This window comes from Fukomys damarensis, unplaced genomic scaffold (genome assembly GCF_012274545.1).
Source record: "Fukomys damarensis isolate Sample0158 unplaced genomic scaffold, DMR_v1.0_HiC HiC_scaffold_12, whole genome shotgun sequence".
NCBI lineage: Eukaryota > Metazoa > Chordata > Mammalia > Rodentia > Bathyergidae > Fukomys > Fukomys damarensis.
Genome location: NW_022900924.1, coordinates 42,797,541 through 42,823,678, shown reverse-complemented (window position 1 = coordinate 42,823,678; position 26,138 = coordinate 42,797,541). Strand labels below are relative to the sequence as shown.

The window sequence follows — 26,138 nt, the reverse complement described above, 5'->3', positions numbered from 1 at the left end:
CAAAACATTTATTGGTACATTTTAGACATACATAGTGATAACACTGATCTTAGGAAATTTGCACCTGTAGAAGAAACTTCCTGTCTCTTTTTTTCCCACTCCCCTCTCCCCTCAAGCCCCCTCCCCTCTCTGTGTACAAAATCTTTGTTTCCATTTTTTCCTTCTATATGAAATGCTAATTTCATCCTTAGGTGTGATGTAGGTTTGTCCTGTCCTGTCCTAACCAGCAGAGCCTTGAGTTGGATTACAGCCAATCTAATTTGGATTAATATTGAATAATGCTGTTCTGATTCACCCCAGCTCTGCTCAGTTAAAATGAGCTCTTTGACTAAAATTGTTTCCCATTATAGGGACTACAGAGGACTCCATAGTTTCAAAGGTATTTTGCTAAAAGTGATAATGTTCTCAGGTTTATTTCTCTTTTTTTCAGGTTTATTTGTATATAAAAATCATTAAATGATGACTCAATTACTGACTGATATCTTATGGGATATTGCAAATAACCTGAATTATACATGTGGAAAAACTATGTTGTGTAAATATTTCCCCCAAATATTGTCTGTCTTAGTAAATATTTGAAAATTTGTCAGTGACCTTTCCTTTTCTAGTTTCATTATCATGTAGGCCTACTTAACATTTTGCTAGCCTAAATGCTGCCTTCTGTTTCTTTTCTTCCTCTCTTGAAATTTAGTCACTGTCAGGGTTGAATCAAGTGGACTGTGCTGTTACCCTGCCTCATTCTGCTGCCTTCATGCCTCTTAAGGTATCTCTTGTTACATTAATTGTCCAGGAAATTTGGGGAGGGAATGTACAAGATAGGCTTTAAATTTCCCAGTGGTTTGGTTTTATAGCAATCTGAAATCTAGGATTTAGGGCTCGGGATTAGCTCAGTGATGCTACCGCCTGCCTTGCAAGCACAAGGACCTGAGTTCAATTCCTGGTACCAAAAAAAATAAAGTTGAAAATGAAATCTAGGATTGCATGAAATATACATATGCTGCTGGGTGTGGTAGTATACACCTATAATCCCATCATTCGGGAGGCTGAGTCAGGAGGATCTCTTGAGTTTGAGGCTAGCCTGGGCTACATAGTGAGTTCAAGATTGGTCTAAACTATATGGCAAGACCTTGTTTCAAAAAAGCCCCCCCAAAAAACCAATACGTACATACATACATATGCTTATCAAACTGAGTTAGTTGGGATCGAACTCAGGACCTTATGCTTATGAGGCAGACTGAGCTAAATCTCTGGTCTACAAAATTTTTTAAACATTATATCATGATAGATATAGTCATAGAGACTGCGTTAAGTCCATATATTCAGATTTTGTTTGAGATGTCATTCTCATTTTGTTGTTCAAGTTTATATTTTTAGTCATGAAGTTTAGTCATAAAGTTTATTTTACTGTGGTTAATACATAATATCAAATTAACTCTGTTGTCTAATATGCATAGAGAATAATGAATCTCAGTCTAGAACTAGCACTGCCCAACCCTCCACAGTAAGAGTCAGCCAACTAGGGGTGTGGACCACCTGTTTTGGGGGGTGTTTGTTCGTTTTGGTACCAGAGATCAAACTTGGGACCTTGCACAAGTACCCTGCTCTCCCTTTCCACAACTAGAAACACAATCCAACAGAACCTACCTGGCTCTGGGCCTGCCTGGATTTTCACATGTCGTACTTTGCATGTTAGTTTTGGTTGCCTTTTCCAGTTAGTGATGTTTGCTTTCTTCAGTATCTACTATAATTCTCAATGTCCTTGTTGTACTCCAAGATTTCTGCATCTTGTATTTTTTGTTTTTCCTGAATATTTAATTTTGCTGTTTGAACATTTTTACTTTTCCAATTTACTAGAATACTTTCAAATTCTTATATCATGACAACCCCTCAACTTTATAAGTCTGTTAACCTGATAAACCTTTTCTCTGATCAGTTATTGAAAGTGCTGTGTATACCGAGATGATTACTGGAAAATTTTGTCTGTAATTCTCTTCCATGGTAACCTTTGCTAGCCTTTTTCAGTTGGTGCCCTTGTACAAAACAGAAAATTATTTCAACAACCAGGTATATTAGTGCATGCCTCTAAAACCAGCATTCAGGAGGCTGAGGCAGGAGAATATGAGTTTGAGACCAGCCTGGGCTTCATAGTGAGTTCAAGGCCAGCCTGGACTACATAGTTTTTGTTTGTTTGTGTGTGTGTTTGTTTTGATACCGGCTATCAAACTTGGATCCTTGTGCTTCTGAGGCAGGAGTTGGAACCACTGAGCTCAATCCCCAGCCTGGACTATGTAGTTTAAACTCTTAAAAAAAGGAAAGAAAGAAAATTATTTGAACAGTTTGTTTTCAGAACTCTCTCAAGAATCTGAGTTTTTTAGGGAGAAGTGCAGGTATACAGCTAGTATTATATTCTCTTCATGTAGAAGAGAAGTGGATTAATTATCTCAAGGGAGACTTTGGACATTGGGACTTACTCTGTCTCAAAGTCACAGTTAAGAAAGGCTGGGGCTGGGGATTTAGCTCAGTGGTTCCACTGCCTGCTTCGCAAGCTCAAGGTCCCAAATTTGATCCCTGGTACCACACACAAAAAAAAAAGCTGGATATGAATGTGGCAAAAGTTGTGGGATCAGGGGCCAGTGATTTAGGCTCAGTGGTGCCGCCACCTGCCTCCCAAGTGTAAGATACTGAGTTTGATCCCCTATACCAAAAAATAAAATAAAGTTGTGGGATCAGAATCATATTTTCTCTATAAAAAGTGATTCTTATGTGAAATTAAGTCTGCAACTTTACTAAATTTGAGATAGATGTTATCTCACTTTCCTTCTATCAGACCTTCTAACCAGGCAGATAATTGGTTTTCAAATTTTATCTTTACTTTTGCAGCAGTTATACACTGTATATTATGCATGATTTTGTTTCTTTTCTTTCTTTCTTTTTTTTTTTCTTTGTACCAGGGATCAAACTTGGGACCTTGTGCTTGCAGAGAAGGTAGGCAGCAGAACCACTGAGCTAAATCCCCAGCCCAGTTTTGTTTCTTTTGTTGCTCAGCCAGGCTTAAAAGTTGAATTCAGGGCTGGGGATTTAGCTTAGTGGTTCCAGCGCCTTCTTTGCAAGTGCTAGGACCCAAGTTTGATCCCCAGTACAAAAAAAAAAAGAAAAGAAAAAGTTGAATTCATATCAATTTCTGAGATTATTCTGTAATCGTTTTTTGCTCTGTAGTTCTCAGAGAATCCCCAAATACAGTTAAATAGTCCCAGAGTGATCTGAACTAATTTAGTGTCCTAGAATACAAGTCACTAAGATTTATAATTTCTTTCAGTAAAAGTATATTTTTAAAATCATCATTTACAAGTCCCTGCCATTCTGACTGTTTTCCTCATGCTGATTGTGTTGTGCAGGCTCCGCAGCTGGTTTGGGAGGTCAGGGGCTCTTGCCCTTACTGTCACTTGTCTCAGCTCTTCTCATGTACTAAGTCTGCCTTTATATTCGCCTTTCTCCTTTTATTCCTTACCATACCTTACTTAAATTTCTGACTTCTGTACTATAAATAAGACTTTAAATTTTAAAAGATACTTTTCCTTTGATCTAGAATAAGGATCTCTACCTTCGATGGGTTTGTCTGTACCAGCGTGAAATCAGGGTAGTCTTTTGTTTCCTTGTAAAGATAGCCAGCTTTTGCCTCATTTGCCTGTTGATTTTTTTTTACTAGTTTCTGTTAGTTTTGTTTTAAATTCAATTTCTTATTTAAATTTTCATTTTTTTTCCCCAACACCTGAGACTTAAGTTTTTATTACAATCTTGATTGAGGCCCACTAGTTTTAAACTAAACTAAATTATAACTGGAAAAAATTTTCTCAGAAGCATTATCCTATTTGAAGACAATTTTTGAAACTATTGAAACCGAAGTAGAGAAGAACATGGGAATAGATGTATGTGTATATGTTAGTTTTAAAGTCATTCTTAGTTCAGAAATGTCTTAGTTATCATTTCAAAAGTTATATTTAAATTTAATTAATCATCAAGGCCTTTCTTGATTCCTCTGCCCTGCCAAGTCTTCAACACCTTTAATCTAACCAACAAACATTTCACATTTGCTTAACTATATTTTCCCTTTTTGGGTAAACTTTAAACCTGTTTAGCTATTTCTTCCCCCTTTTTAAAGTTCTTTTCCCCAATGAAAACATCTTAGACTCAAATACTATAGAAATTACATGTATTATCTCTTAAACACATGTTTTACTAATTGAAATGAAAACCTGCATAACTCTTAAAAAATTAAATTTTACCTTCTGGAGAAAAAAATACTTTAGAAACACAGAAATACTATTAGAAAATTTTTGTTATTTTTCCGTAGAATTTTCTGCCTTAGGATGATCATGTTTCAGAGTCTTTGGAAAAGCCTGTAAGATAATAGGGCTATCTTCAGGGAATGCATCTGTAACACAACTGAGTAAAAAGTTTATATTTAAAAACATTGTGCAAAATTAGTTCATTTCACCAAATTTTCATTTCTAGACATAATTTTTAAGGAGAGTTGGATGGGTTTCTTTTGCTTTCATAGTCTCAGAGTTGCCATAAATGTGGAAAGTATCTGTTCCTAGATTATAACTCTTGATACATTTCTGTTCCTCTGCAGAGTGATGACAAACCTAATGCTACATCAAGTTCACCTACCGTGGAAACAGGTAATAGACACAAAGGTACAAATAAATATGTCAAGAAAATAATTCTCTAGCAGGACTTTCTTGCTCAGTTACTTCTTAGAGAACTATGTCTTCATTTTTGGAATGGATATTGAACACCAAATCAGAAATGTTCTAAACACTTTTCTTTTTAAAAGTTACCTTGTTGGGGATTTATCTCAGTGGTTCTGCCTCCTGCCATGGTAGTGCAAAGTCCTGAGTTTGATCCTCATTACCAAAAATAAAATAAAAATTAGCTAGTTGAACAACCACTTAGCCATTTAATAAGGACAAATGAACATAAACTAGAAGGGATTTGCAAGAGACTGTGTTCAACATATGAACATCTCTTGATACACTAGAAATAACTTCAGAATTGAAAACACATGGGCCAGGGATTTAGCTCAGTGGTACTGCTGTCTGTCTCTCAAGCACAAGGACCCAAGTTCTATCCCCGGTACCAAAAAAAAAAGAAGAAGAAAGAAAACGCAGGCTCCTGGGTGATTTAGCTCAGTGCTTCCGCTGCCTGTCTTGCAAGTACAGGGTCCCGAGTTTGATCCCTGGTGTTTAAAAAAAATAAACACACAACCTCCCTGCTTTGAGTATTACTTTCCTATACCACACTTTTCGTTAATAAAGAGAATTATCATTTTTTATCATTAGCATGTTTGATTTGATTTTGTCTTTATGTGTCTATATTATATTTAATTTGCTTTCCATCTCCTTTAATCACATCTTGCTGTTCCATGCTGACTTAGTTCATCATTCCACATATTCTTTTCCTGGTGCCACCCAGAGAAATCAGCCTCCGCGCCCCGAGAGCTTTCTTTTCCGAGGAACCGTCAGGGCAGAAACAAATAAAGGTAGGTGTCAGTGATTTTAAAAGGTGGGACAGTGTGTTGTTGGGGGTGGCCTAATACAATGAAATTGACTGTTACCACTTCCACACTTCTCTACCAAGGGATAGCCTTCACAAAGGCTTTAAAGTGCGGATGTCTGTCATCTCACTGACACTGAGCACCTTGCTTGAATTTACTTTGATAAGAAAACTTAGAAGCCAGCCATGGTATTACGTGCCTGTAATCCCAGCTACTCAGGAGGCTGAAGCAGGAGGATTGAAAGTTTGAAGACAGCCTGGGCAACATAACAAGATCCTACATCAAAATAAAAATGGTTGGGTAGCCCAGTGACAGAGCTCTGTGTTTTATCATTTGTGTAATTTTCTGTTTGTATGTTATTTTCAATAAAAACATTTTTAAATGGATATTTTGAAGCAAAGGCAGTTAATCCAGTGGATTATGGAAATTAATTAGTTATTTTCTTTTGCCATTATTGCATGTATTTTTTAATTTCTATAATAAAGACCTCCTTTACAAAGTCATGCCACAAAGTCAGCATTGCTGTACGTTTAAGGAAACTGCATCTGGGCTGGATGTGGGTACTTCACTAGCACCACAGTCACCTTTCTCTGTTATATATTATTCTCTCTGTAGGTCATACTCCCTCCCTTCTCTCATCTCCTGCACCTGCCACACATTCTACAGAATGCATCACAAGACAGAGAGAAGAAGAGCTGAAATTAATAGATCAGCTACGGAAAGTGGGTATATTACCTCTGATTGGCACTTAAAGTGTTACTGCTGTAGTCCATATTCCTGTAATCACTTGTGCATCTGATATACAATTTTTATAGAACCAGTAAGTGTCAAGCTAGATGTGGTAGTTCATGCCTATAATCCCAGCTGCTTGGGAGGCTGAGGCAGGAAGATCAGAAGTTCAAGGCCAGCCTTGGGCAATTTAATAACTTAATGAGGTCCTCTCTAAAATAAAATTTTCAGGGCCAGGGATTTGGGTCAGTGGTTCCGCTGCCTGTTTTGCAAGCGCAAGGGCCTAAGTTCAATCCCCAGTCCTAAAATAAAATAAAAATTTTAAAGGGCTAGGGATGTAGAGCACTTGCCCAGCATGTGAGAGGCGCTGGATTCAGTCTGTGGCACCAAAAACAATTTCCATTTTGTGGTGAAAGTGAAAGAAATTTTGTTATTAAGGAAATTCTTTTCAACTTTTTACTAAGAAAATGAGATGGATTATTCTAAAAGCTCAATTCCCAGCTCTGCACATTTAAATTTTTTTGTTTCCTTCCTGCTTCAAGTTACAAAGAAATTTTGAGTCATAATATCATGTACATAATAGACACACACATACCATACTTTATAGTATGAGGTTTGCCATTTTATTTTGGACCTGAAAGGATCCAGATTGTTTTCTCCTTCTTCTTCCCTATTCTCCCTCCCCCTTCTCTTCTTCCTCTTCTTCCTCTTCTTCTTTCTTTTTTTTGGGGGGGGATTGTTTTTTTTTAAGATAGGGTCTCACTATGTAGCTCAGGCCACCCTCAAGATTCTCTTGCCTCAGTCCCCCTGTTGCATGCACCACCATGCCCGGCATTTTTTTCTTTTTCTTTATAACTAGAAGATCGTCTCTGAAATTCTGTTGTACTTGCGTTGTATGCAGTCTGGCTGCCATACATATATATTGTATCTCCTTAAGTTATTGACCGGGGAGACAAGGATAAAATAGAGTGTGTGGTACTTATTTCCTTTTTTCTTTAAACTTTATCTTGATTTCTAGTTAAATGTTTTCTGTTGTAACACCATTATGTCTTGTGTGTTAATTGCTCTTCAGTGAATATATTATGTATTTTCCTGTTTCAGCACATTGAGTACCGGTTAAAAGTCTCTCTGCCTTGTGACCTTGGAGCGGCTCTAACTGATGGTGTTGTTCTTTGCCATTTGGCCAATCATGTGCGGCCTCGATCTGTCCCAAGCATTCATGTTCCTTCACCAGCTGTGGTACGTTTTTAATGCTAAAAAGCATCAGCTGTTTAGCAGACTTTTATTGAACAGTTGGCAGTCGTTGTGCTGGATTTTAGGGATGCAGATTTAAAGTGTCCATTCTCAGCCTTCTTGGTCCAATTTCTACTAGAGAAAAAAAGACATGGAAACAATAATTTATATTGGTATGATAAATGTTACAGTAGAGTGTGTGAGAGGTGTGCTGTAGATAGGCGTTAAAGGGACCAGTTAACTCTGCCTCCAGAGTTCAGGAAAGCTTTAACTGAAAGGTAAAATATGAACTGAGTCTTAAAGTTTGAGCAATAATTTGCCAGCAAGGCAGAGGAAGAGGAAAAAAGAAGGCAGTCTAAGCATTGCATTCCTGGATTCCGCAACTAAGGAAGAAACTGGAGTGAAGCTTGGTAGAGCTCTTTTCTTTCATGAACGAGGCCTTGGGAAAGGGGAGGTCTCAGCATATTCAAGGAATTGTTAAGTTGTTCAGAATGGATCTTGCACAGAGTATGGGTGCAAACAGCAATGGATGAAGCTGCAGAAGGAAACCAGAGGCCGTGTTACCAGGGTCTTAGGAGCATGTCAAGGACTTGGAAGTTGTCCTAGTATAGATGATAAGGAAACACTGAAAAGATTTAAGGAGGGGAATAGTATGATTATAATCACAGTTTACAGTGACGACTCTACCTGTTAAGTAACAGATGGAGAGATGAGATGCTGTAACACTGGAAGAAAGCTGCCCAGATGCTGGTCTTGGTGGTGCACACCTGTAATCTCAATACTCAGGAAGGGGAGGCGGGAAGATTGCTGTGAGTGAGTTCAAGGTCAGCCTGAACTACAAAGCAAGACCCTTTTTCCAAAATAAAGAAATAATTTTTAAAAATAAAAGCAAGTACTATGACAGCAAAGTAAGAGGGATTTTTTTGGTTTTGGGGATTTGTAGGAGGAAAAAACCTCCTGTGCTGAAGCAGTCCTCAGTGGATGGGACTGCATGTGTGTGCTAGTTAGGACAAGATCTTTGGGTGATAAAGTTAAAAAGATACGTGCAAATATGTAAAACTTCCCGAAGTGTTGCTTTATGGGATGGGGAAATATACTTTTCATTTACCTGATGAGCATCTTCCCCTATTTAAGTTAAAAGCAAAAACAGGGAAACAACCCTGCTTTCAAATTGTGGTTATGACAAATCAATATTGTGCTAATGGTGTTTCTGATATAGTATTAGATTTCAAGATGAATATTTGCATGTCTTTTTCCTTCATATAAATTGTTCTTCCTCACAGTAGTGTTTCTTCCCTTGTTTTGTTCTTATGACCATTTGGTGAACTTCATTATTTATTTAATAGTAGAATTATTTTTGCGATGAAGTTACAAATGAAAGCCATAAAATGAAAAACCATATCAGTTTCTTTGTGGCCACATTCATACACGTTAATTTAATGTGCTTCTTTCAGTTTCCTTTTTTTTTTATAGTACTGGGGATTGAACTCAGAACCTTGTGCTTGAGGCGGGGGCAACAGCACCAGAGCTAAATCTTCCTTTTTTTTTTATAGTACTGGGGATTGAACTCAGAACCTTGTGCTTGCAAGGCAGGCAACAGCACCACTGAGCTAAATCCCCAGCCCAATTGTGCCTCTTTGAGAACTGGCAAGTTAGGTGATCCCAGATCTTTAAATAAATAAATGTTCTTAAAATTTTAACTGTTGCCAATGAATAAAGACGTAATGCCTCTGTAATATATGTATAAGCAAATGTCACAGTTTTTAATTTTTTGTTTTGTTTTGTTTTGTTTTTGTTTTTGTTTTGAGACAGGGTCTCACTATGTAGTTGAGACTGACCTGGAACTAACTATGGAGCTCAGGCTGGTCTCGAACTCACAGCAATCCTCCTGCCTCAGCCTCCTGAGTGCTGGGATTACAGGCATGTGCCACCATGCCCGACTAAATGTTACTGTTTTTTTTTTTAAAAAAAAATCTTTAAATTATATCAGAAGAAAGTGAACCAAGTGTTAATTGTGGTAATAGACAAAAGATGAGCTGCGGGGAATTAATTCCGTTCTTCCAAATTCTCTTTAGTGTATATTGTTTTAAAATGCGGGGGGGAAACCCCACACAAAAATCCTTTATCCCTCCAAAGCTTCTCTGTGCAGCACTCACTTGTAAAACCAAAGTGAGATATCTCAGTCGAGGGGTGAGGCGGCAGACTTCTCCCCACAGGTAGCCCGTTTCTGTGTGTGAAGTGCTCCTGGAGCACAGCCGTCCTTGTGTGTGTGCACATTGTCTGTGTCTGCTTTCAAGCATCAAGCAGTGGTGAGCTGTTGCCAGTTTTGTGGCTCTCAAGACTAACATTTATCTCCAGACCCTTTGAGGAAAACTTTACTAACCCCCTAGTCTTCAGCATTGTGAGCATGTAGCAACTAGCAAGAATGCTTTTAAAATTAGCCCTTTTTTTTTTTAAACTAGTGTCTCACTGTGTAGTCCAGGCAGGTCTTGAACTTGCTATGTTTTCCCAGGCTGGCCTTGAACTTACATTCCTCCTGCCTCAGCCTTCCTAGTGCTGCCATCACAGGCATGCACTACCACGCAAAGCAGTTAGTACATTTTATAGACCTTTGCTGGTAACACCATTCTTTGTCCCCTTCCTTTTCTCATTGCAGCCTAAATTAACAATGGCAAAATGCAGGCGAAATGTGGAGAATTTCCTAGAAGCATGCAGAAAGATTGGTGTACCTCAGGTAATATGTTTAGCATTTTTTTTGTGTTCCCTAAAAGATTTAAGTATGATTATCCTAAAATTTATCAGAAATGCAATTCTCTAGAATCATGGTGTAGTACTTCTGAACTAAGATGATCATCAATAACATGATGTTAGGGCTGGGGATTTAGCTCAGTGGTTCTACTGCCTGCCTCACAAGCACAAGGTCCCGAGTTCAGTCCCTGGTACCAAAAATAAAAAACAAAACATGATGTTAGATTGTGAGACTCAATCAGTATTCTTTTGATTGTTTTTCATATACCAAGGACCTCACCAAGAAATTGCAAACATATAAATTTAAATAAGTATCTAAAAGAAATATTCTATTTTCTTGAACATCTCTACCCTTTGACTTATGTATAATGACATGCACAACAGCATCCTCCAACATGAATACATCTCAAACTGGGATGCTTCAGTTTGCTTCTGTTTTTTAACACTTGCTTTAGTACCTCTTAAAGTTAATTTTTAAATAATCTTCAACTGTTAGAAATATTACAGAACTAGCGTAGAGAATTGCTATGTCTATTTTGCCAAATTTTGTTTAATATTAACATCTAATATATACATAGTAGTTGTCCAAACTAGATGACGCTAGAACAGTAATACTATTAACTAAATTATAGACTTCATTCAGATTCCACTAGTTTTTCCACTGAGCTTTAGTACTTTGGAGTATAACACACTAGAGGCCCTTTCTAAGCACCAGTTCTGTTCTAAGGATTTATTACCATCAAGTTCCTCAGTTATAATATTCTTGCCCTTAGAGTAAATAGTTAAATTTATTTATAGGTGTGATTAGGAAAATGAACTGGGTATACTTTGTTCAGTTACTCTTTTTAAAAAGCAGTTTGAAATGAACCAAGCATATACTCTGGGACTATTATATTTATGATGTGGTACATCAGTGAATCTAAAGAAATGAACAGTATGGTGCCATATGACTTCCTTCTTTTTGCATGCTAAGCACGTGCTTCACCACAATGCCACATCCCCAACCCCTGCAATTCTTAAATTTTGTCCAACCTGCAAAGCACAAAAGCATGACTCTTCTGTCACCTTGATTAGCTGTCAGAGACTGGGATTGGCCCTTGGCTTGCCAGTGTTTCTCTCAGAGTGAAGCCCTCTTCACCTGGCTCACTTCTTTTTTGTTTTTGTTTTTGTTTTTTTTGAGACACGGTCTCACTACGTAGTTGAGACTGACCTGGAACTCACTGTGTAGCCCAGGCTGGTCTTGAACTCACAGCAATCCTCCTGCCTCAGCCTCCCAAGTGCTGGGATTACAGGCATGCACCACCGTGCCCGGCTCTCACTTCTTGCTACCCAGGGGCCCAGAAGGCCAGGGAATCACTTGCCCAGTGTGCAACCTTTTCTGTCTGCTCTTTTCCTGTTACAGAGAAGAGCAGGAGCCCAGCTCCCTGTTGCATCCGCATTAGCCAGTGTGAATTCCCACAGTTGTTTTCTCCTTTTCTTAAGGAAAAATCATTATATTCTTTATTTTCACTTTTTCTTTTTTTTTTATAACCTGAATTATAAAAGAATTGAAATATATAAAGTGATAGTAATGACCTTTTTTATTTCTGTAGACACACTCACAGCAGGCTTTTCATTTTTATATTATTGTTTTGTAAAGGCTCATCAAACCATGTTAAATGTATTACTAGTGCATTTAATATGGCTTCTATAGCTTACGTTTTCACCGTATCAGTAGACAGGCTCTAACATGTGCGTGTGCACATTAACATCCAGTTCTCCCCACTCCCTCCCTTCCTTCCAAAGCCATCCCTGCTCACACGGACACCGCAGTGGCTCTGGTCAAGAGAATGCAGCATGGGTGGCTGCAGGGAATGGGAATCCCAAAAGAAGCAAGGTATGCTGACTGGACCTGTCAGTACTCGTTTAGAGTACTGTTCGTCAGCTTTGCAGACATTATGCTGGGTTTTACAGAATTATCCTCTCTCAGATTGAAAGTCCCTAACCTGAAATCTTCGAGAATGTTCCTGTGATCAGCAAAATACAAAAACAGTGTACCTTCAAACATGCACTTAGGGTGGGGGATTCAGCTCACCGGTTCGGTCGCCTGCCTTGCAAGTGCAAGGACCCGAGTTCGATCCCCGGTACCAAAAAGCAAAACAAAGCAAAACAAAAGCATGCACTTAAGTCAGTGGTATGGCCAGCCACCTGTTTCTATCAGGACTATGCTACTTGAAGCCAAGTACAGAAATAGAAAAGTACAATTTTAGAAGACTGAGTTTTTTTCAGAGTTGTTAGACTGGGGTTCTGGATGCAGCCTGCCTCCCACTTCCTCTCCCCTACCAGAAAGAGGAAATACCGTCCCACATAGGCCACCTCTTCCTTCTCTCCTTCTGCTGTCCACCCAAGTCCCTGCCACCACCACCGCTGCCGCTGCCACCACCTGTTGAGATGGCTTCCTGTTATCCTGCCACTTCTGCTGCAACACCAGCCATTTGCCACACAGGTTGGAGGAACATATTCCAAGTGTGCAGCTGGAAGGTCCCACCTTGCACTCTCAGACTCCACTCTCTCCTCTCCCCTCCATACAACCTTTGCTTTAGGATCCCCACTTTTCCTGTTGGTTTGAGAAGAAAATTGGGGGTAAAATGATCACTTTTGAAAATGTAAAACAGAAAATTCAGTATTGTACATATTCATCTATGATGTGCCCAGGTAATATGAATGAAGGCAATTTCTTTCCTTGGTATAACTGTTTTTTTTTCTGTACCGGGCTCGGGCCCTTGTGCTTGCGAGGCAGGTGGTGGAACCACTGAGCCAAATACCCAGCCCTAAAATTTTTATTTTATTTTATTTATTTATTTATTTTTTCAAGTACCAGTGTTCGAACTCTGGACCTTGTGTTTAGAAGGCAGGCACAGTACCACTGTGCTAAATCCCTGGTCCTTCTTGGTGTAACTTTTAGTGTTATGTGAATTAAATTAGCACTTGAATCAAGTTATTGGGCCAGGGATTTAGCTCAGTGGTTCTGCTGCCTGCCTCTCAAGCTCAAGGTCTTGAGTTTGATTCCCAGTACCAAAAAAAAAAGGCTACTAAAAAATGTATGATGAGGGCCAGGGATTTAGCTCAGTGGTTCCACCCCTCGCTTTGCGAGCTCAAGGACCCAAGTTGGATCCCTGGTACCAAAAAAAAAATATGAAGGTAAGTATTTACTTTTATTATTGTGATGGGTATTCCTTTTTATACTTTTATTAAACATGGTGTGTTTTTTAAAAAGAGCTCTCTTGGAGTATAAAACTTGTATTTGAGTCTGGCATCTTGTTTATGTGGTAAAGAATATTTTCCAGCCATATGTGGTGTCTCATGCCTTTAATCCCAGTAGTTGGGAGGTTGAGGCAGGAGGATTGCCTTGAGTTGAGGCCAGCATGGGCTACATAGTTCAGCCTGAACTGCATAGTGAGACCGTGTCTCCAAAAAAAATTCCTTTTATCAAGTCCAGTAATGTTTTTGCTTATTGAATTGCTTAATCTATAAATGGCAAGTTTGGATGATTGCTAAGGCCCCTTACAACTCTGCATTCCCTTTGTTAGTGAATTCGACTTGCTTAAGGTGGACTTGATCTGATTTTTACAAGAACTCTTACGTCATTTAGTACATCGGGCTTCTAGCTGGTGAATTTCCCGGTGATGAGGCTGTGCTCATTTTAACCTTCCCATGCACCCAGTCCCTGATTTTTATCCCCGCCTGTTCTTTCTGCACTGGTGAGAGAGAATGAGCATTGAGGAGGAGGTTGTCTCACCCCGCTAAGCCAGCGTCCAGTTCTGTTCCTGTCGTCAGTGTTCATACTGGGCACCAGCAAGCAGATCTCATACTGAAACCAGTCTGCACATAGGAAATCGTTTTGTTTTTCAGCATTGTATTTTTATTTATCCTAATAAAAATGTTGCAGGATGTGTATTTTTTTACTGTGATTGAAATGATCATACTGAACTGTGCTCAAATCTGCATTTCTGATCCACTGACTTTGTTTTTCTGTTTCCTTTCCTGCTCACACTTTGGACAGGACAATCTTTGTTCCCCTTCCGACATCCTTCAGCTAAACCTCAGCGTTAAAAGAACTGTCGAAACACTACTTTCTCTTGGGGCACATTCAGAAGAATCCAGTTTTGTCTCTCTGTCTATCCAGCTTCTGGGTTTTGTGGCATTTTACTGTACTTTGATGTTAACTCTCTGTATGCTTTATTCCTGGATCTTCCCCTCTAGCTGAAAGACTGCATTCTTGTGATTTTTCACCACATTCCTGCACTTTGTAGAGGTTTGTTTCTCAGGCAGATAATTTCCGTGTGTGCTGTTCCCTCTGGTGTCAAGGAACAAATCTTAATCCTTTCCTCAGAGGTCCAGAAGAGCAACCCATCATGCCCATAAGCATTCATGATTACTAGCAAAACACCAGCACTTTCTCTCCTGTTCAAGTGACCTTTCTTTTTCTTACGACAAATACAGAAGCGTTTCTACTAATACAATCCTGAATCTGTACTTAGAATGTGACATATAAACTTTATTATTTCCACGTGACAGTAAATCCCCACCTGACCATTTCTCCGTGCCTCAGCCCAGCTTAAACCCCTTCAACAGCTGCTCGGAAGAAAGGTGTGGTGCCCTTTCTGGTTAGGGATACTTTGTCACTTAGTTGTCTGCCTCAATCCTGAGCTTGCTTTTCATTGGGAGGCACAGGTCCATCTAAGGTGTCCGGACATTTGGAAGACACTGGCCATTTAGTATTCATAGCTTTAATTTGGTCAGGATGTTCATCTTAAAGCATTCCGTGGACTGCCATTCTGAGCCTTGGAAACACGTTTACATATTACATGTGAAACCCATGGCCCATGTGAGCTTTAGGTACCTGTCCAGATTGACTGAACTTGTTTGTTCCTGCAGTTCACTTCTACAATCCTATTTAGAATTTAAAGTTGGAATTTATATAATGTTGATATATTTGAACCATCATTAGAGGTGAATTTGTATTGTATAGGCTCTTGGGAAGATTATATCTGAACAGTAGTAGTTTAAGTATTAGACTGCAGTTTGTGTTCTGTACTCACTGCAGTGAATATTGTCAATCCCTTTCAAACTACTTCCTGTATTTGCTTCTGGACTTAATGCTTAAAACTACTTTATAATAAGCTTAGCATGGGGCACATGCCTATAATCCCAGCACTCTGGGAGGCTGAGGCAAGAGGATCACAAATTCAAGCCAGCCTAGGTAATTTAGCAAGACCCTGTCTCTAAATTAAAAAAAAAAAAAAAATGCATACATACATAAATAAACATGGAGGGAAGGAAGGCTGTCTGGTTGGCTGGCTAGCTGCCTGACTAAGGGTGTAGTGTGGTGTGAGGGTCCAGGAGTCAGTCCTGAAAAGGGAGAAGATCATCTGTTTTATACAGTAGTACCTTCCAGAGTTTGGGGGTTTGGGTTTGTTTTATTTTTAAGATATCTTAGAGAGTCAGTGATAATTTTCAGAGTTTTGGAGGGCTTTTTCTCATTTTAAAAATAAGAACAAAGCAGGCCGGGGATTTAGCTCTGTGGTTCCGCTTCCTGCCTCACAAGTGCAAGGTCCCAAGTTCAATACCCAGTACCAGAACAAAACAAAACATGAGTCAGGTATGGCTTAGGGTGGTTGTGGTGCATTCTCCTGAAAACATACAGTGGTCCCTCCCGCCCAGCTGGACGGTTCAGGTGCACCTAGGAAGCACAGGCCTGAGGACTGTGCACCACACCACGGGATCAGGCATGGCACTCTGGGGGCCCGGGGAGTCAGCCTTACAGAAAGCAAAGTGCCAGGCACATTCATTTTCATTAGAGGGAGTCTGTATTTGAAGTAGAACTCAAAGTACAAAATTGCTAGTTGTATTGGGTCAAAAGATAGAAGTTACTTTGTTTTATGAAAATAGCTATTAAATAAAAGGAAAGTAAGCACAAGTACCAAAAACTGCCTCAAAAATAAATACCTGCTATATTTTTATTGCAACTGGTTTTGTAAAACTTATTGTGTGGCAATAAGTGCCAAGTGAGATGCAGAAAGAAATCCGCTTACTGTCCTTAATACATATATATATAAAAATCTCTTTTAACCAGAATTCTTTCTGATGCAGTCTTAACAGAAAAGCCAATGATAAATGTTGTACTTAAGACTTGCCCTTTTTCTCTTACAAGAAAGGATTAATCAAGCAAGCCAACTAGGCAAACAAGATATATTTAACTTAAGCAAACATGTAAAACTTATGACATATTGGTAGTTAAGATGTTTGTAAGCTGACATAATAGTTCTCCAGAATAACATAGGCCATCAGGGCCCAGGATTTAGCTTAATGGTTCCACCACCTGCCTTGCAAAGGCAAGGTCCCAAGTTCTATCCCCGGTAACAAAGAAACAAAAAATACCATAACTTAGTCCAACCAATTGCAGAATATAAAATACTTTTTAAAATATAATTTCTTTTTTACTTTCCAGTTCATGTTTTTAACTAATTTATACTGGGCCTTCCATGAATTATCCTAAATCGGAGAAAGTTTCTGAAATACATCCAAATCTCAGAAGCTCAGGATACACTCAGGTTCCTCCTGGGACCCCTATTTGGTCTGAAAATCTGGTTTTCAGAACCAGCAGGATGAGGCAGGTAGGGACTTCCCCTTTGAGGAAAACCCCAGTGATGTCACGAACCCACCCTGTATTTCTGTGGTGTGTTCCTTCCTCTCGAGCTCTTTCCCCTCAAAGGTTAGTGTTAGTGTGCAGACTGGGACCATCTTGGTGACTTGAGTGTTTTCCCCCTGCCTGTTTTAGACATGTGCATTAGTCATTTATCAAAGATAAAAGGACATTCATTAGCCACTCATGGTGGTGCATGCCTGTGACCCCAGCACTTGGGAGGCTGATGCAGGAGGATTGTCGAGAATTCCAGGCCAGTCTGGGCTACACAGTAGTGAGTTCAAAGACAGCCTGAACTACACAGCAAGACCTACCTCAAAAAAAAAAAAAGTATATTGCTACTTTTCCTCCACAGTATTCTATTCTTCCTCTGTTGAATGTATAAATGTACGCTACTTGTCAGTTTTTTAATTTTCAAAATGACCTGTATGTACTTCAGTTGTGTTAATAAAATGACAGTGAGTGTCAGACGTGATCTCTGTCTAACTCATACTAACAGGTCAGCTTCCCTAAGTACTGACTTTTCGTATCTCATTTAGTGATTCTCAGGGAGAAGTGCTTATTTTTTCCTTTCAGTTCTGTGATGTTTACCTTATATTCTCTTTTGTTTTTATGTCACGTTGTCCCATTTCAGGAGCAATTGTGCTTGCCTCTCCACATTTTAGAAGAGAAAGGTTTGGGCCAGGTTGCAGTGACGGTGCAGGCCCTCCTGGCACTCGCTCCACCCAAGCAGCAGCAGCAGCAGCTGTCTGCCGTGTAAGGACCCTGAGACTGCGGGTACTGGCCTGGCCACCACACAAGCAGGACGCCATGATTGCTGCAGCTGGCCATCCCATCTGCTTAACCAGAGCTCTTACGTGTTCTAGAAGGGACCTTTCCACGATTCCTACCGGGAATGTTTGGCTTCATTTCTCCATTTTAGGGGAGGTTATATCCATTTCCATTGTTTTTGTTGTTGTTGTTGTTTGTTTTTTAAGACATGGTTGGATTTCTCAACTACATCTTATCACTACTGAGAATCCTCAACGCAGCAGCCCCTGCTGACTGTGCTTTTCTAGATGTGGGTTTGTTTCATGTAGCAGAGCATGGAAGGTGCGGGTGAGCTGTTACCTTCCCTGGCTCCCAAGACAGCCAGGAACCACTGCTTTCTCATCAGTCATGCATGGGAATCTCCCAAACATTTGCAGTTTGCACTCGGTGGTTCCAGGGTGAAACCTAGGAATCTGTTGTCCACATTCTTTGCAGTGGTTTTCATGTGGTAGAGACCACAGCTTCAAGTTGGATCTGTGTAGGGGAGGGGACACTGCCTTCCCTGCATTTCAGCCACATTTAAAATCAAAAGCTATGTGAAGATGACTCATAAAATAAGAATACAGCCTAGATTCTGCACTCTGGGTAGGGTTGTGTCTAAAGCAGTGTTCCGGCCACCCTGTGATTCCAGTCACTGCCACCTCATCTTCCTGCTGTCGAGGATGGCCCTGGAGCAGCCCCCTGTCGCACTCCACACACAGGTTCCGAGTCCCCACACTGGTGACTTGCACTCCTCTGCACTGTTTGCACGGCACACCGCAGCCCCACAAACACTTAACTCCCTGGCCAGCGGAAGATGAGGGACAAAGCAAGGGGGCGGAAGGGGAGCCAGGTTTCCTGTACCTGTCAGGTGACCGCCAGTTCCCTGGTTGGGTGAGAGCACAGGGCTTCTTAGGAACACTCCTTTCTCTGTCCCTGTCGTGGACTCCAGCCCCCAATGCCTTCTGTGCCCAACTGTTGGGAGCAAAAGGACCGAAGGCTCATGGCACCAAGGCAGACAGAGCCTTTATCAAGCTTAAACCAAACAAGGTCTAAACCATGAACCTTTTTAGTTGTCAGTGACAGCTTTTGGTGTTCACTCCCTTTGTAAACCAAATAGAGTAAGCACGGCTTCTAGTTATTTAGTGATCTTTCCCTTTTGTATCTGTTCTGGATTTTATCAGTACACGCATCTAGGCATCCCGTCAGCCCTCTCCATCATGTAAGTGCTGCAACTCAAAGCTTTGGGTAAAGTCATTCTGTTTATCTGGTCATGTTTTCTCTGTGTTCAAGTTTAACTTTATGTAACAACTATCTGAGCTGAAAGCCCAATCCATAAATCCTCACAGAATGAAAGTAAAATGTTGATAAATGCTAGAGCCAGACCCACTAAACTTACAGTTCCAGGCACACCCACCAACTATGTATCTTGGTGCAAATTTAGCAGTATTTTTTTAACTAGATATTTTTCTTTCTAGTCCACATTAAACCTCAGTAAAATCTCCAGCTTCTGAATTGTATCGTGTGAGGAACAAGTCCAGAATACATTACATAACGTGACACTAGCCGTATCTCGCTTTTACATAGGGATGAGTGGGAATTTCAACTTACGTTAAATTTTACACTTATATGAAACTATTGTATTTTTATCAAACTAATTCAGATGTTTCAATTTGTTAGGAAAAAATTTGTGACCAAATTTGGCTGATAGTGAAGGAAAAATGTCCAGATATATTGAACTTTTTTCTGTACATGAAAACAAATGATGCTTTTGTTGGAAATTTTTGGTATTGTGTTTTGTGTATTTTTTTTTTTAAACGAACAATTCCGTTTAGCATTTAAGTTTGCTAGACTCACGTATGATGCACATGGCCTTGTCACCCTGGCCCAGGTTTGGAGAAGGGGCCTCCCAGCACTGAGAGCGCCAACACCAAGGGGCCCCGCCTGGGCCGCCCCTGCCACACACAGAGATTTCCCATCAGCAGTTTCCAGGCCTTCAGATGCGTCCGCTTCACGCTCCAGACCAGCGTTCTCCTTAATAACCAGGTCTGGAAACTGCTCAGGGAGGAGACGTGGGTATCCAGCCAGAACAGGAGGAGACAGCTTAGCAGGAGGTCACTTAACAGTTCATAACATGCACTGCACGGCTAATCACAAAGTCTGTAATTCATCTTGCTTTCTACAGTCAGCAGCAACTAATGTGGGACTGTGCTGACGAATCTGATGAATTTTAAAAGCTTAAGTGGTTCTAGAAATGAAGGAAAACCTGAGTAGTAGAAACCTTTTTATTTATATATTGCAGTGAGATGGTTTACAGATTTCATTTTATTCTGAAAATGTTATAAACATGTAATTAGTAAAAGATTATGTAAAACATTGTCCTATATTTGTATGTCTGTAAATATATTGCATAAGTTTAAGTATAAATATGTCAGTATCATGTTATTTTAAATTGCCTGTATGCCACCTTACACATTGACATTAAAATAAAGCCAGCACTTAAGTAGCATGTAATAAACGTTTGAAAATGTTTATACCTAAAGCTTAGTTTCCAGCCAGCACACACCTATAGTCCCAGCAGTTACACTCGGGGGCCTGAGGCAGGAGGATCACTGGGAGGCCAGCCTAGGCTACATAGAGTTCAAGGCCAGGATAGGCTATCGAATTCCTTGAAGGAAGTAGAGATACCAAGATTGTCCTGTAATTGAAGTTGTATGGAGAGTTTAATGTGTGAAATAAATGACACTTGAGGACAGCTTTTCTTAGAAGTTCCCAGCTTTGCTGTAGAGAAAACATTAGCATCTCCAGACATTGTTTTGGTTAATCAGGGCAAGCATGACTTAGTGGGCTCATTGCTCCATAAGGGAGGGAGAATGACAAACAGCTGTACTGTGCCTTGCACAGGTAGGTATTTTCAAACGCCTTCCCTCTGCCATTCTTAACACCCCACGGGATGGGAACAGTTGTGTCTTGTTGAAAATAACTCCAAATTTAAACCAGCGTGGGTGTACCCCTGTAATCTCAGCACTTGGAAAGGAACCTCCCAAGTTCAAGGCCAGCCTGAACTACATTGAAAGACCCTGCCTCTAGCCTTCCAGAGAACCTGTGTGTCCTCATCTTTACCACGTACCCTAACACCCTATTTCTAGCTTGGCTATAATTTATATCCCTACCAATCTCCAGAATATTCCTGGAGCAGTTTATAAATATTCTGTCACCTCCCCCAGTAAAAAACATTAAAGTAGGGCAGGGGATTTAGCTCAGTGGTGCTGCCACCTGCCTCACAAGCACAAGGTCCTGAGTTCAATCCCTGGTACCAAAAATTTTAAAAACACTAAAAGGCAGGAACCAGTTTGTTAAAATTTGTTGTGTATATTGTACCTCAGAATTCCTACTGAATAGTTTACTTTTGCACATAAGATTCTCACTTTAGACTTAGAGCCAGACACACAGGAGTTACTGAAGTTTTAATGTATCATTATACGTTAAGCCCAAGAACTTTTTTCTGGTAAGAACAAAAGGAATAGGCTGCTAAAAATACTTCTTCCAAGCAAAATTCCGTATATGAAGAAACCTTAAATTGATAGTATAATCCTAATTCAGGTGAAATCACCAGGCTCCACCTGGTGATGTCCAAACAAACAATATGCAGATGAGTTCTCTGGATGCTCCCAGCCTCCAGGATCCCAGAGGCAAGGACAGGAGGTAACGTCACTTGTCACTTCTTGCCTCTTCGTTTGTCCTTCTCTTTCCCTTTTGAATCCTTACTGTCATCTTTCTCTTTCTTAGGCATTTTGAAGCCTCCGATTTCCTTCCTTATCACAGTGCCCCGCCACCAGGCCTGGAGCTGCAAGAGGGAGGGAAGTGAGTTCCATTTAGAATATGCCCGCCATGCTGCTTCCCACGGAAGCCTCTGAGGGACATCAAACCGGCCAGCCACTGTCACTTGGTACAAAGAATCGGATGATTCATGCTTAGAAACCTGACTTCCTTGAACTGCTTCACTACCAACGTCCAGGAGAGGTGGTCCCGGTGGTGCACGCCTGTGATCGCAGCACTCAAGGCAGAGGCAGGAGGATCGAGAGTTCCAGGCCAGTCTGGGCCACATAATGAGTTCAAGGCCAGCCTGACCTGTGTAGTGTGACCTTATCTCAAAAAAATGAGCGTCCAGGAGAATTTGGTACCTGGACTAGGTCAGAAATCAGATGGCTTCACTAGGCTGTTTCTTATCTTTGCGAATTAATTAAATCTTACTTTCAAGAAGGATTGAAAGAATACCTTGACTATCTTCTTTAGCTAAAACTGTTAGGAATGCAGTCGAGGCTACTTAAAAATCATCCTAAGCCCTAAAGACTGGGAGCGACTCCACCAATGAAAACAAATGTAGAGCTGGGAATTTAGCTCAGTGGTCTGCCACCGGCCTCAAAAGTGCACTTTGATCCCCACTACCAAAAGAAAAAAGAAAACAAAAGTAGTCTTCAGAAAGTTATTAGGTTTTGGCCCTAAACCAAAGAATCTCAACAAATGGAAAATACAGAAGCTTGATATATATTTGCTAGTTATACATTGGACTCTGCTAACAGCTCAGAGTTGGTTCAGGTACCTGTCCTCAGGGGACAACAACGCTTCCTTTTTTGGAAGATTTTTCCACTGAATTACCTTTGTAATATAAGAATATATTAGTATAAAGTAAAATATATACTATATAAAAAGTAAGGGAGATAGGGCTGGGGATTTAGCTCAGTGGTGCTGCACCTGCCTCAAAAGTGCAAAGTCCTATGGCCAGGTGTGGCGCATACCTGTAATCCCAGCACTCGGGAGGCTGAGGCAGGAGGATCGCTGTGAGTTTGAGACCACTGGGCTACATAGTGAGTTCCAGGTCAGTCTCAACTACATAGTGAGACCCTGTCTCAAAAAAAAAAAAACAAAGTGCAAGGTCCTGAGTTCAATCCCCAGTACCAAGAAAAAAAATTTTTTAAAGGGAGAAAAAGCTGCTTTTTTTGTCCACCTTCTTGACTTCAATCCAAACTAGTTTTCCCCCTGGGGTCTCGGCAGATGCCTATCTTCAGGGGTGGGATGGGCTCCAGATAGCAGCTTCGGCCCAACTCATAGTATTTTTGCCATATAGCTTTTGCTTTAAAACATGTCCCAAACGTGTGACCTGCTAGTTTCGTCACTGCTAATGAGCGAGTTCACAGAAACTGTAACATCTCATTTTCTAACCGGCTGCTTGATCCCTTGCCTTTTTGGAAAGCTGCTTGTATCAGGCCATGGCAAGTCAGCTGGGCTGCCACATAAATGACTTGAAGAAGCAGGATGCTCAGAAGAAACTGCCAAGAGCTGGTTTGGTCAGAAGCAGTTGTCTCAAGTTTGAGCTCTGGCCCTCAGTTTTACCTCCGCAACTGACCACCTCTGCCTCCCCATCCAGGTCAGTGTCTCTGCACTGACAGAACAGAAGGCCTCACCGGTTGGCTCCATGGTAAATGGCCATGGGTTGGTTGTTGATTGAACTCAGGACCTTGCACTTGCCAGGCAGGGTGCTGCCACTGACTACATCCCAGCCCTGGTTTTTGGTTTTCAGTTTTCAAGACAGGGTGGTCTCAATATGTACTTCAGGCTGGCCTTGAACTTCAGTGATCCTCCTGCCTCAGCCTCCTGAGTGATGGGATTACAGGCACGGGCCACCATGTCCAGCTCTAAACGGCCACTATGTCTGATAATGGATGAGAAAAGCTGTGTCCCTTGGGAATAGGCCAGCTGTGATCTGGGGACCCCAGAACACCAGCCAGTTACAGTTCTCTACCTTTATGGCACTCTTTAGTTCCAACATATCCTGTTCCATCTTCTTCCTGGTCTTCTCCTTTTCTATCCGATCTTCAATGATGACCTGCTCATATTCCCGTATCTGTAAAAGTAGACATTACTCCTGTCACTGAACTCTCAGCCCTGCACTTTCAATACAGTTTTAAAATAAAGCATGCTTGGCCGGGGATTCAGCTCAGTGGTTCCGGCACCTGCCTCGCAAGCAACAAGGACCTGAGTTCGATCCCCGGTACCAAAAAAAAAAAAACCAAAGTACACTAGATCTAAATGTAAACTATAGAAAAATATTACTGGATTACAGATAAGCATATATTAACTTTATAATGTTCCCAATTTTGTTCAGTGTAATTCAATACAAGGTTTAAAAACTTTCATACAAATGAAATACTAACTCAGTGTGTGAACAGTGACCTCAACATAATATGATTTTTTAAAACTTCAGTAGAATGTACATGAGCAAATCACTGTCTTGGAAAGAGTAATTTAGGCAGTTCCACACTCGTTCAGTGATCGAGCCACAATCACAAGCTCCTTGGAAATCATGTACAAGCCAAGGAAGGGGATATGCGCCTGTAATCCCAGCACTCAGGAAGCTGAGACAGGAGGATCGTCATGAGTAAGGGGCCAGCGAGAGCTACCTATCCAGATCCTGTCTCAAAAATGACGACAGTGCAGCATCTAAAGGAGTGGTGAGGTTTCAAAGTTAAACCTCAAATACCAGAATAGCTCGGGACAGAGTAACGTCACGTGAGTGTGAGCTGCTGCTCCTGTCACCGTCCTCTGAGGAGAAGCCACTGCTTAGAGGCCACCTTCACTTCTGGGCACAAACAGCGTCCCAGCCCCTCTGGCTCAGCTGCCGCCTCACCGTGGTCGCCAGGTCCTGCAGGTGAGCTAAGTCACCGGCCTTAGCGGCCTGGAGAGCATTCAGTTCGCTCTGCTTCATCTCGGTGTCCTTATCGAATTTCTCCATCCAGAATTCCAGCTGCTCCTCAAGCCTCTGTCAGAAAGAACATGGAAACATGGCTTCTACCAGACACGAACAGCATGTACTCTCTGGTGCCATTCATTTCAGCTCAAGAACAAGCAAGGCTTTTCCCGCAGTGACAGCAGAACAGTGGTTATCTGGGATGTGGGTCAGTGTTGGAAGTGGGCAGGGCCCCTGGGATGCATTCGTACTCTTGGTACCTTGTAGGTGGTGGCTGCATGGGTGTGTATGCTGAAATGTCCTCAGACTGCACACTCCATGCCTGTGATCCCAGCACTCAGAGAAGGCTGAGGCAGGAGGATCTCTGTGAGTTCAAGGCTGGCCTGGGCTACATAGCGAGGTCAAGGCCAAGCTGAACTACATAGCGAGACCCTGTCTCGAAAACAAAAACAAAAAAGAAAACAAAAACAGATGGCATGACTGCACAACGGAAACTTAAAAAATGTAAGGCTGTACATAAAACTTTATACTACCAAATTTGAAATCAATATTGAGATAAAATCTATAGGTTACAACACTTATGAATAAATATATAAGTAAATCAATTCTAACAGCTTCTTAAAAAACAAATACAGTATGATCAAGCAGTGTTTATCTCAATAATTTAAAGAAAACAGCAAATATGTTAATGAATTTTACTTTATTAGTATATTAAAGGAGGAAAAATATATCTCAAAGGGTGAAAAAAATCCATCTCATAAAGTTGAATATTCACTGCTTTTTAAAAAAGAAAATCTGGCGGGCATATTGGCGCACACCTGTAATCCTAGCACTCAGGAGGCTAAGGCAGGATGATTACCATGAGTTAGAAAGCCAGCCTCGGCTACATGGTGAGTTCAAGGCAGCCAAACTACATAGCAAGACCCTGTCTCAAAAAAACAAAAGTTAGAAAAAAACAACTTTAAGCCTACAGTAAACCTTACAGTTGAAGATAAATGGAAAATAAAAACCCTTTGTGCCAATAGCAATTTATTGTCACTCAGTTCCAAACTGGCTGCTCACTGGCAGGATGCTTGCTGGAAACTGACCGCCTAGCAAAACACTACGCTTTGTCAGCAGGGGCACTCCAGGACGTGGCAGTGGGGCTGTTCTGCACGCGTGTCCAGCCCCTCTTGTTCTAGGGTGCCCTATTGGGAGGGTCTGAGCAGTGACGCCCATTGGCACTTGTTCACCCCAAGTTTTACTGCTGCACAGAGTTTTGCTTGCCAAGCACATTATCACCCAGAAAGGCTGATCCCAAGAATTTAAGATGACTGAACATTAACAAATCTAGTAATATAGTTTAGTTTATTAATACCTGAAAGGAGAAATGTATATTACATCTCAATGATTGGGTTGGCTAGAAAGCCAAGTAGTCATCTGATTAAAAAGAAAACTTTTATCAAAGTCCATAGTTTGCTGCTTGCTAGCCTTACCTTGCCAGCCAGGGGGCCCAGCCACACCCTCTCCAGTGAGGTCTGAATCCCAGTCTTGGAAGGAGCCTCCTGCTCTCCTCCTTTCAAAGTTTATTCCTGCCTTGGATACTGCTCACCTGCCCTAGAATGTTATTTATTCCTCTTTTTCTTTCTTTCTTTTTTTTTTTTTTTTTT

The 26,138-nt window shown here is 40.8% G+C and overlaps 2 protein-coding genes across 2 annotated transcripts in view; one reads left to right on the top strand and one right to left on the bottom strand.

Moving 5' to 3' along the window:
- Nucleotides 1-19,204, top strand: part of Lrch3 (leucine rich repeats and calponin homology domain containing 3) — a 64,155-nt gene extending 44,951 nt beyond the window's left edge. Inside the window, exons 15-21 of the mRNA XM_010624544.2 lie at nt 692-763; nt 4,634-4,682; nt 5,438-5,542; nt 6,173-6,279; nt 7,388-7,525; nt 10,176-10,253; nt 17,587-19,204. Of these exons, the coding sequence (XP_010622846.1) occupies nt 692-763; nt 4,634-4,682; nt 5,438-5,542; nt 6,173-6,279; nt 7,388-7,525; nt 10,176-10,253; nt 17,587-17,712 (675 nt within the window). The 3' untranslated portion in view covers nt 17,713-19,204. The remainder of the gene's footprint in view (nt 1-691; nt 764-4,633; nt 4,683-5,437; nt 5,543-6,172; nt 6,280-7,387; nt 7,526-10,175; nt 10,254-17,586) is intronic.
- A 916-nt stretch (nt 19,205-20,120) lies between these two features.
- Nucleotides 20,121-26,138, bottom strand: part of Iqcg (IQ motif containing G) — an 18,083-nt gene continuing 12,065 nt past the window's right edge. Inside the window, exons 10-12 of the mRNA XM_010623972.2 lie at nt 24,430-24,561; nt 23,545-23,646; nt 20,121-21,588 (exon numbers count right to left, since the gene is read on the bottom strand). Of these exons, the coding sequence (XP_010622274.1) occupies nt 21,460-21,588; nt 23,545-23,646; nt 24,430-24,561 (363 nt within the window). The 3' untranslated portion in view covers nt 20,121-21,459. The remainder of the gene's footprint in view (nt 21,589-23,544; nt 23,647-24,429; nt 24,562-26,138) is intronic.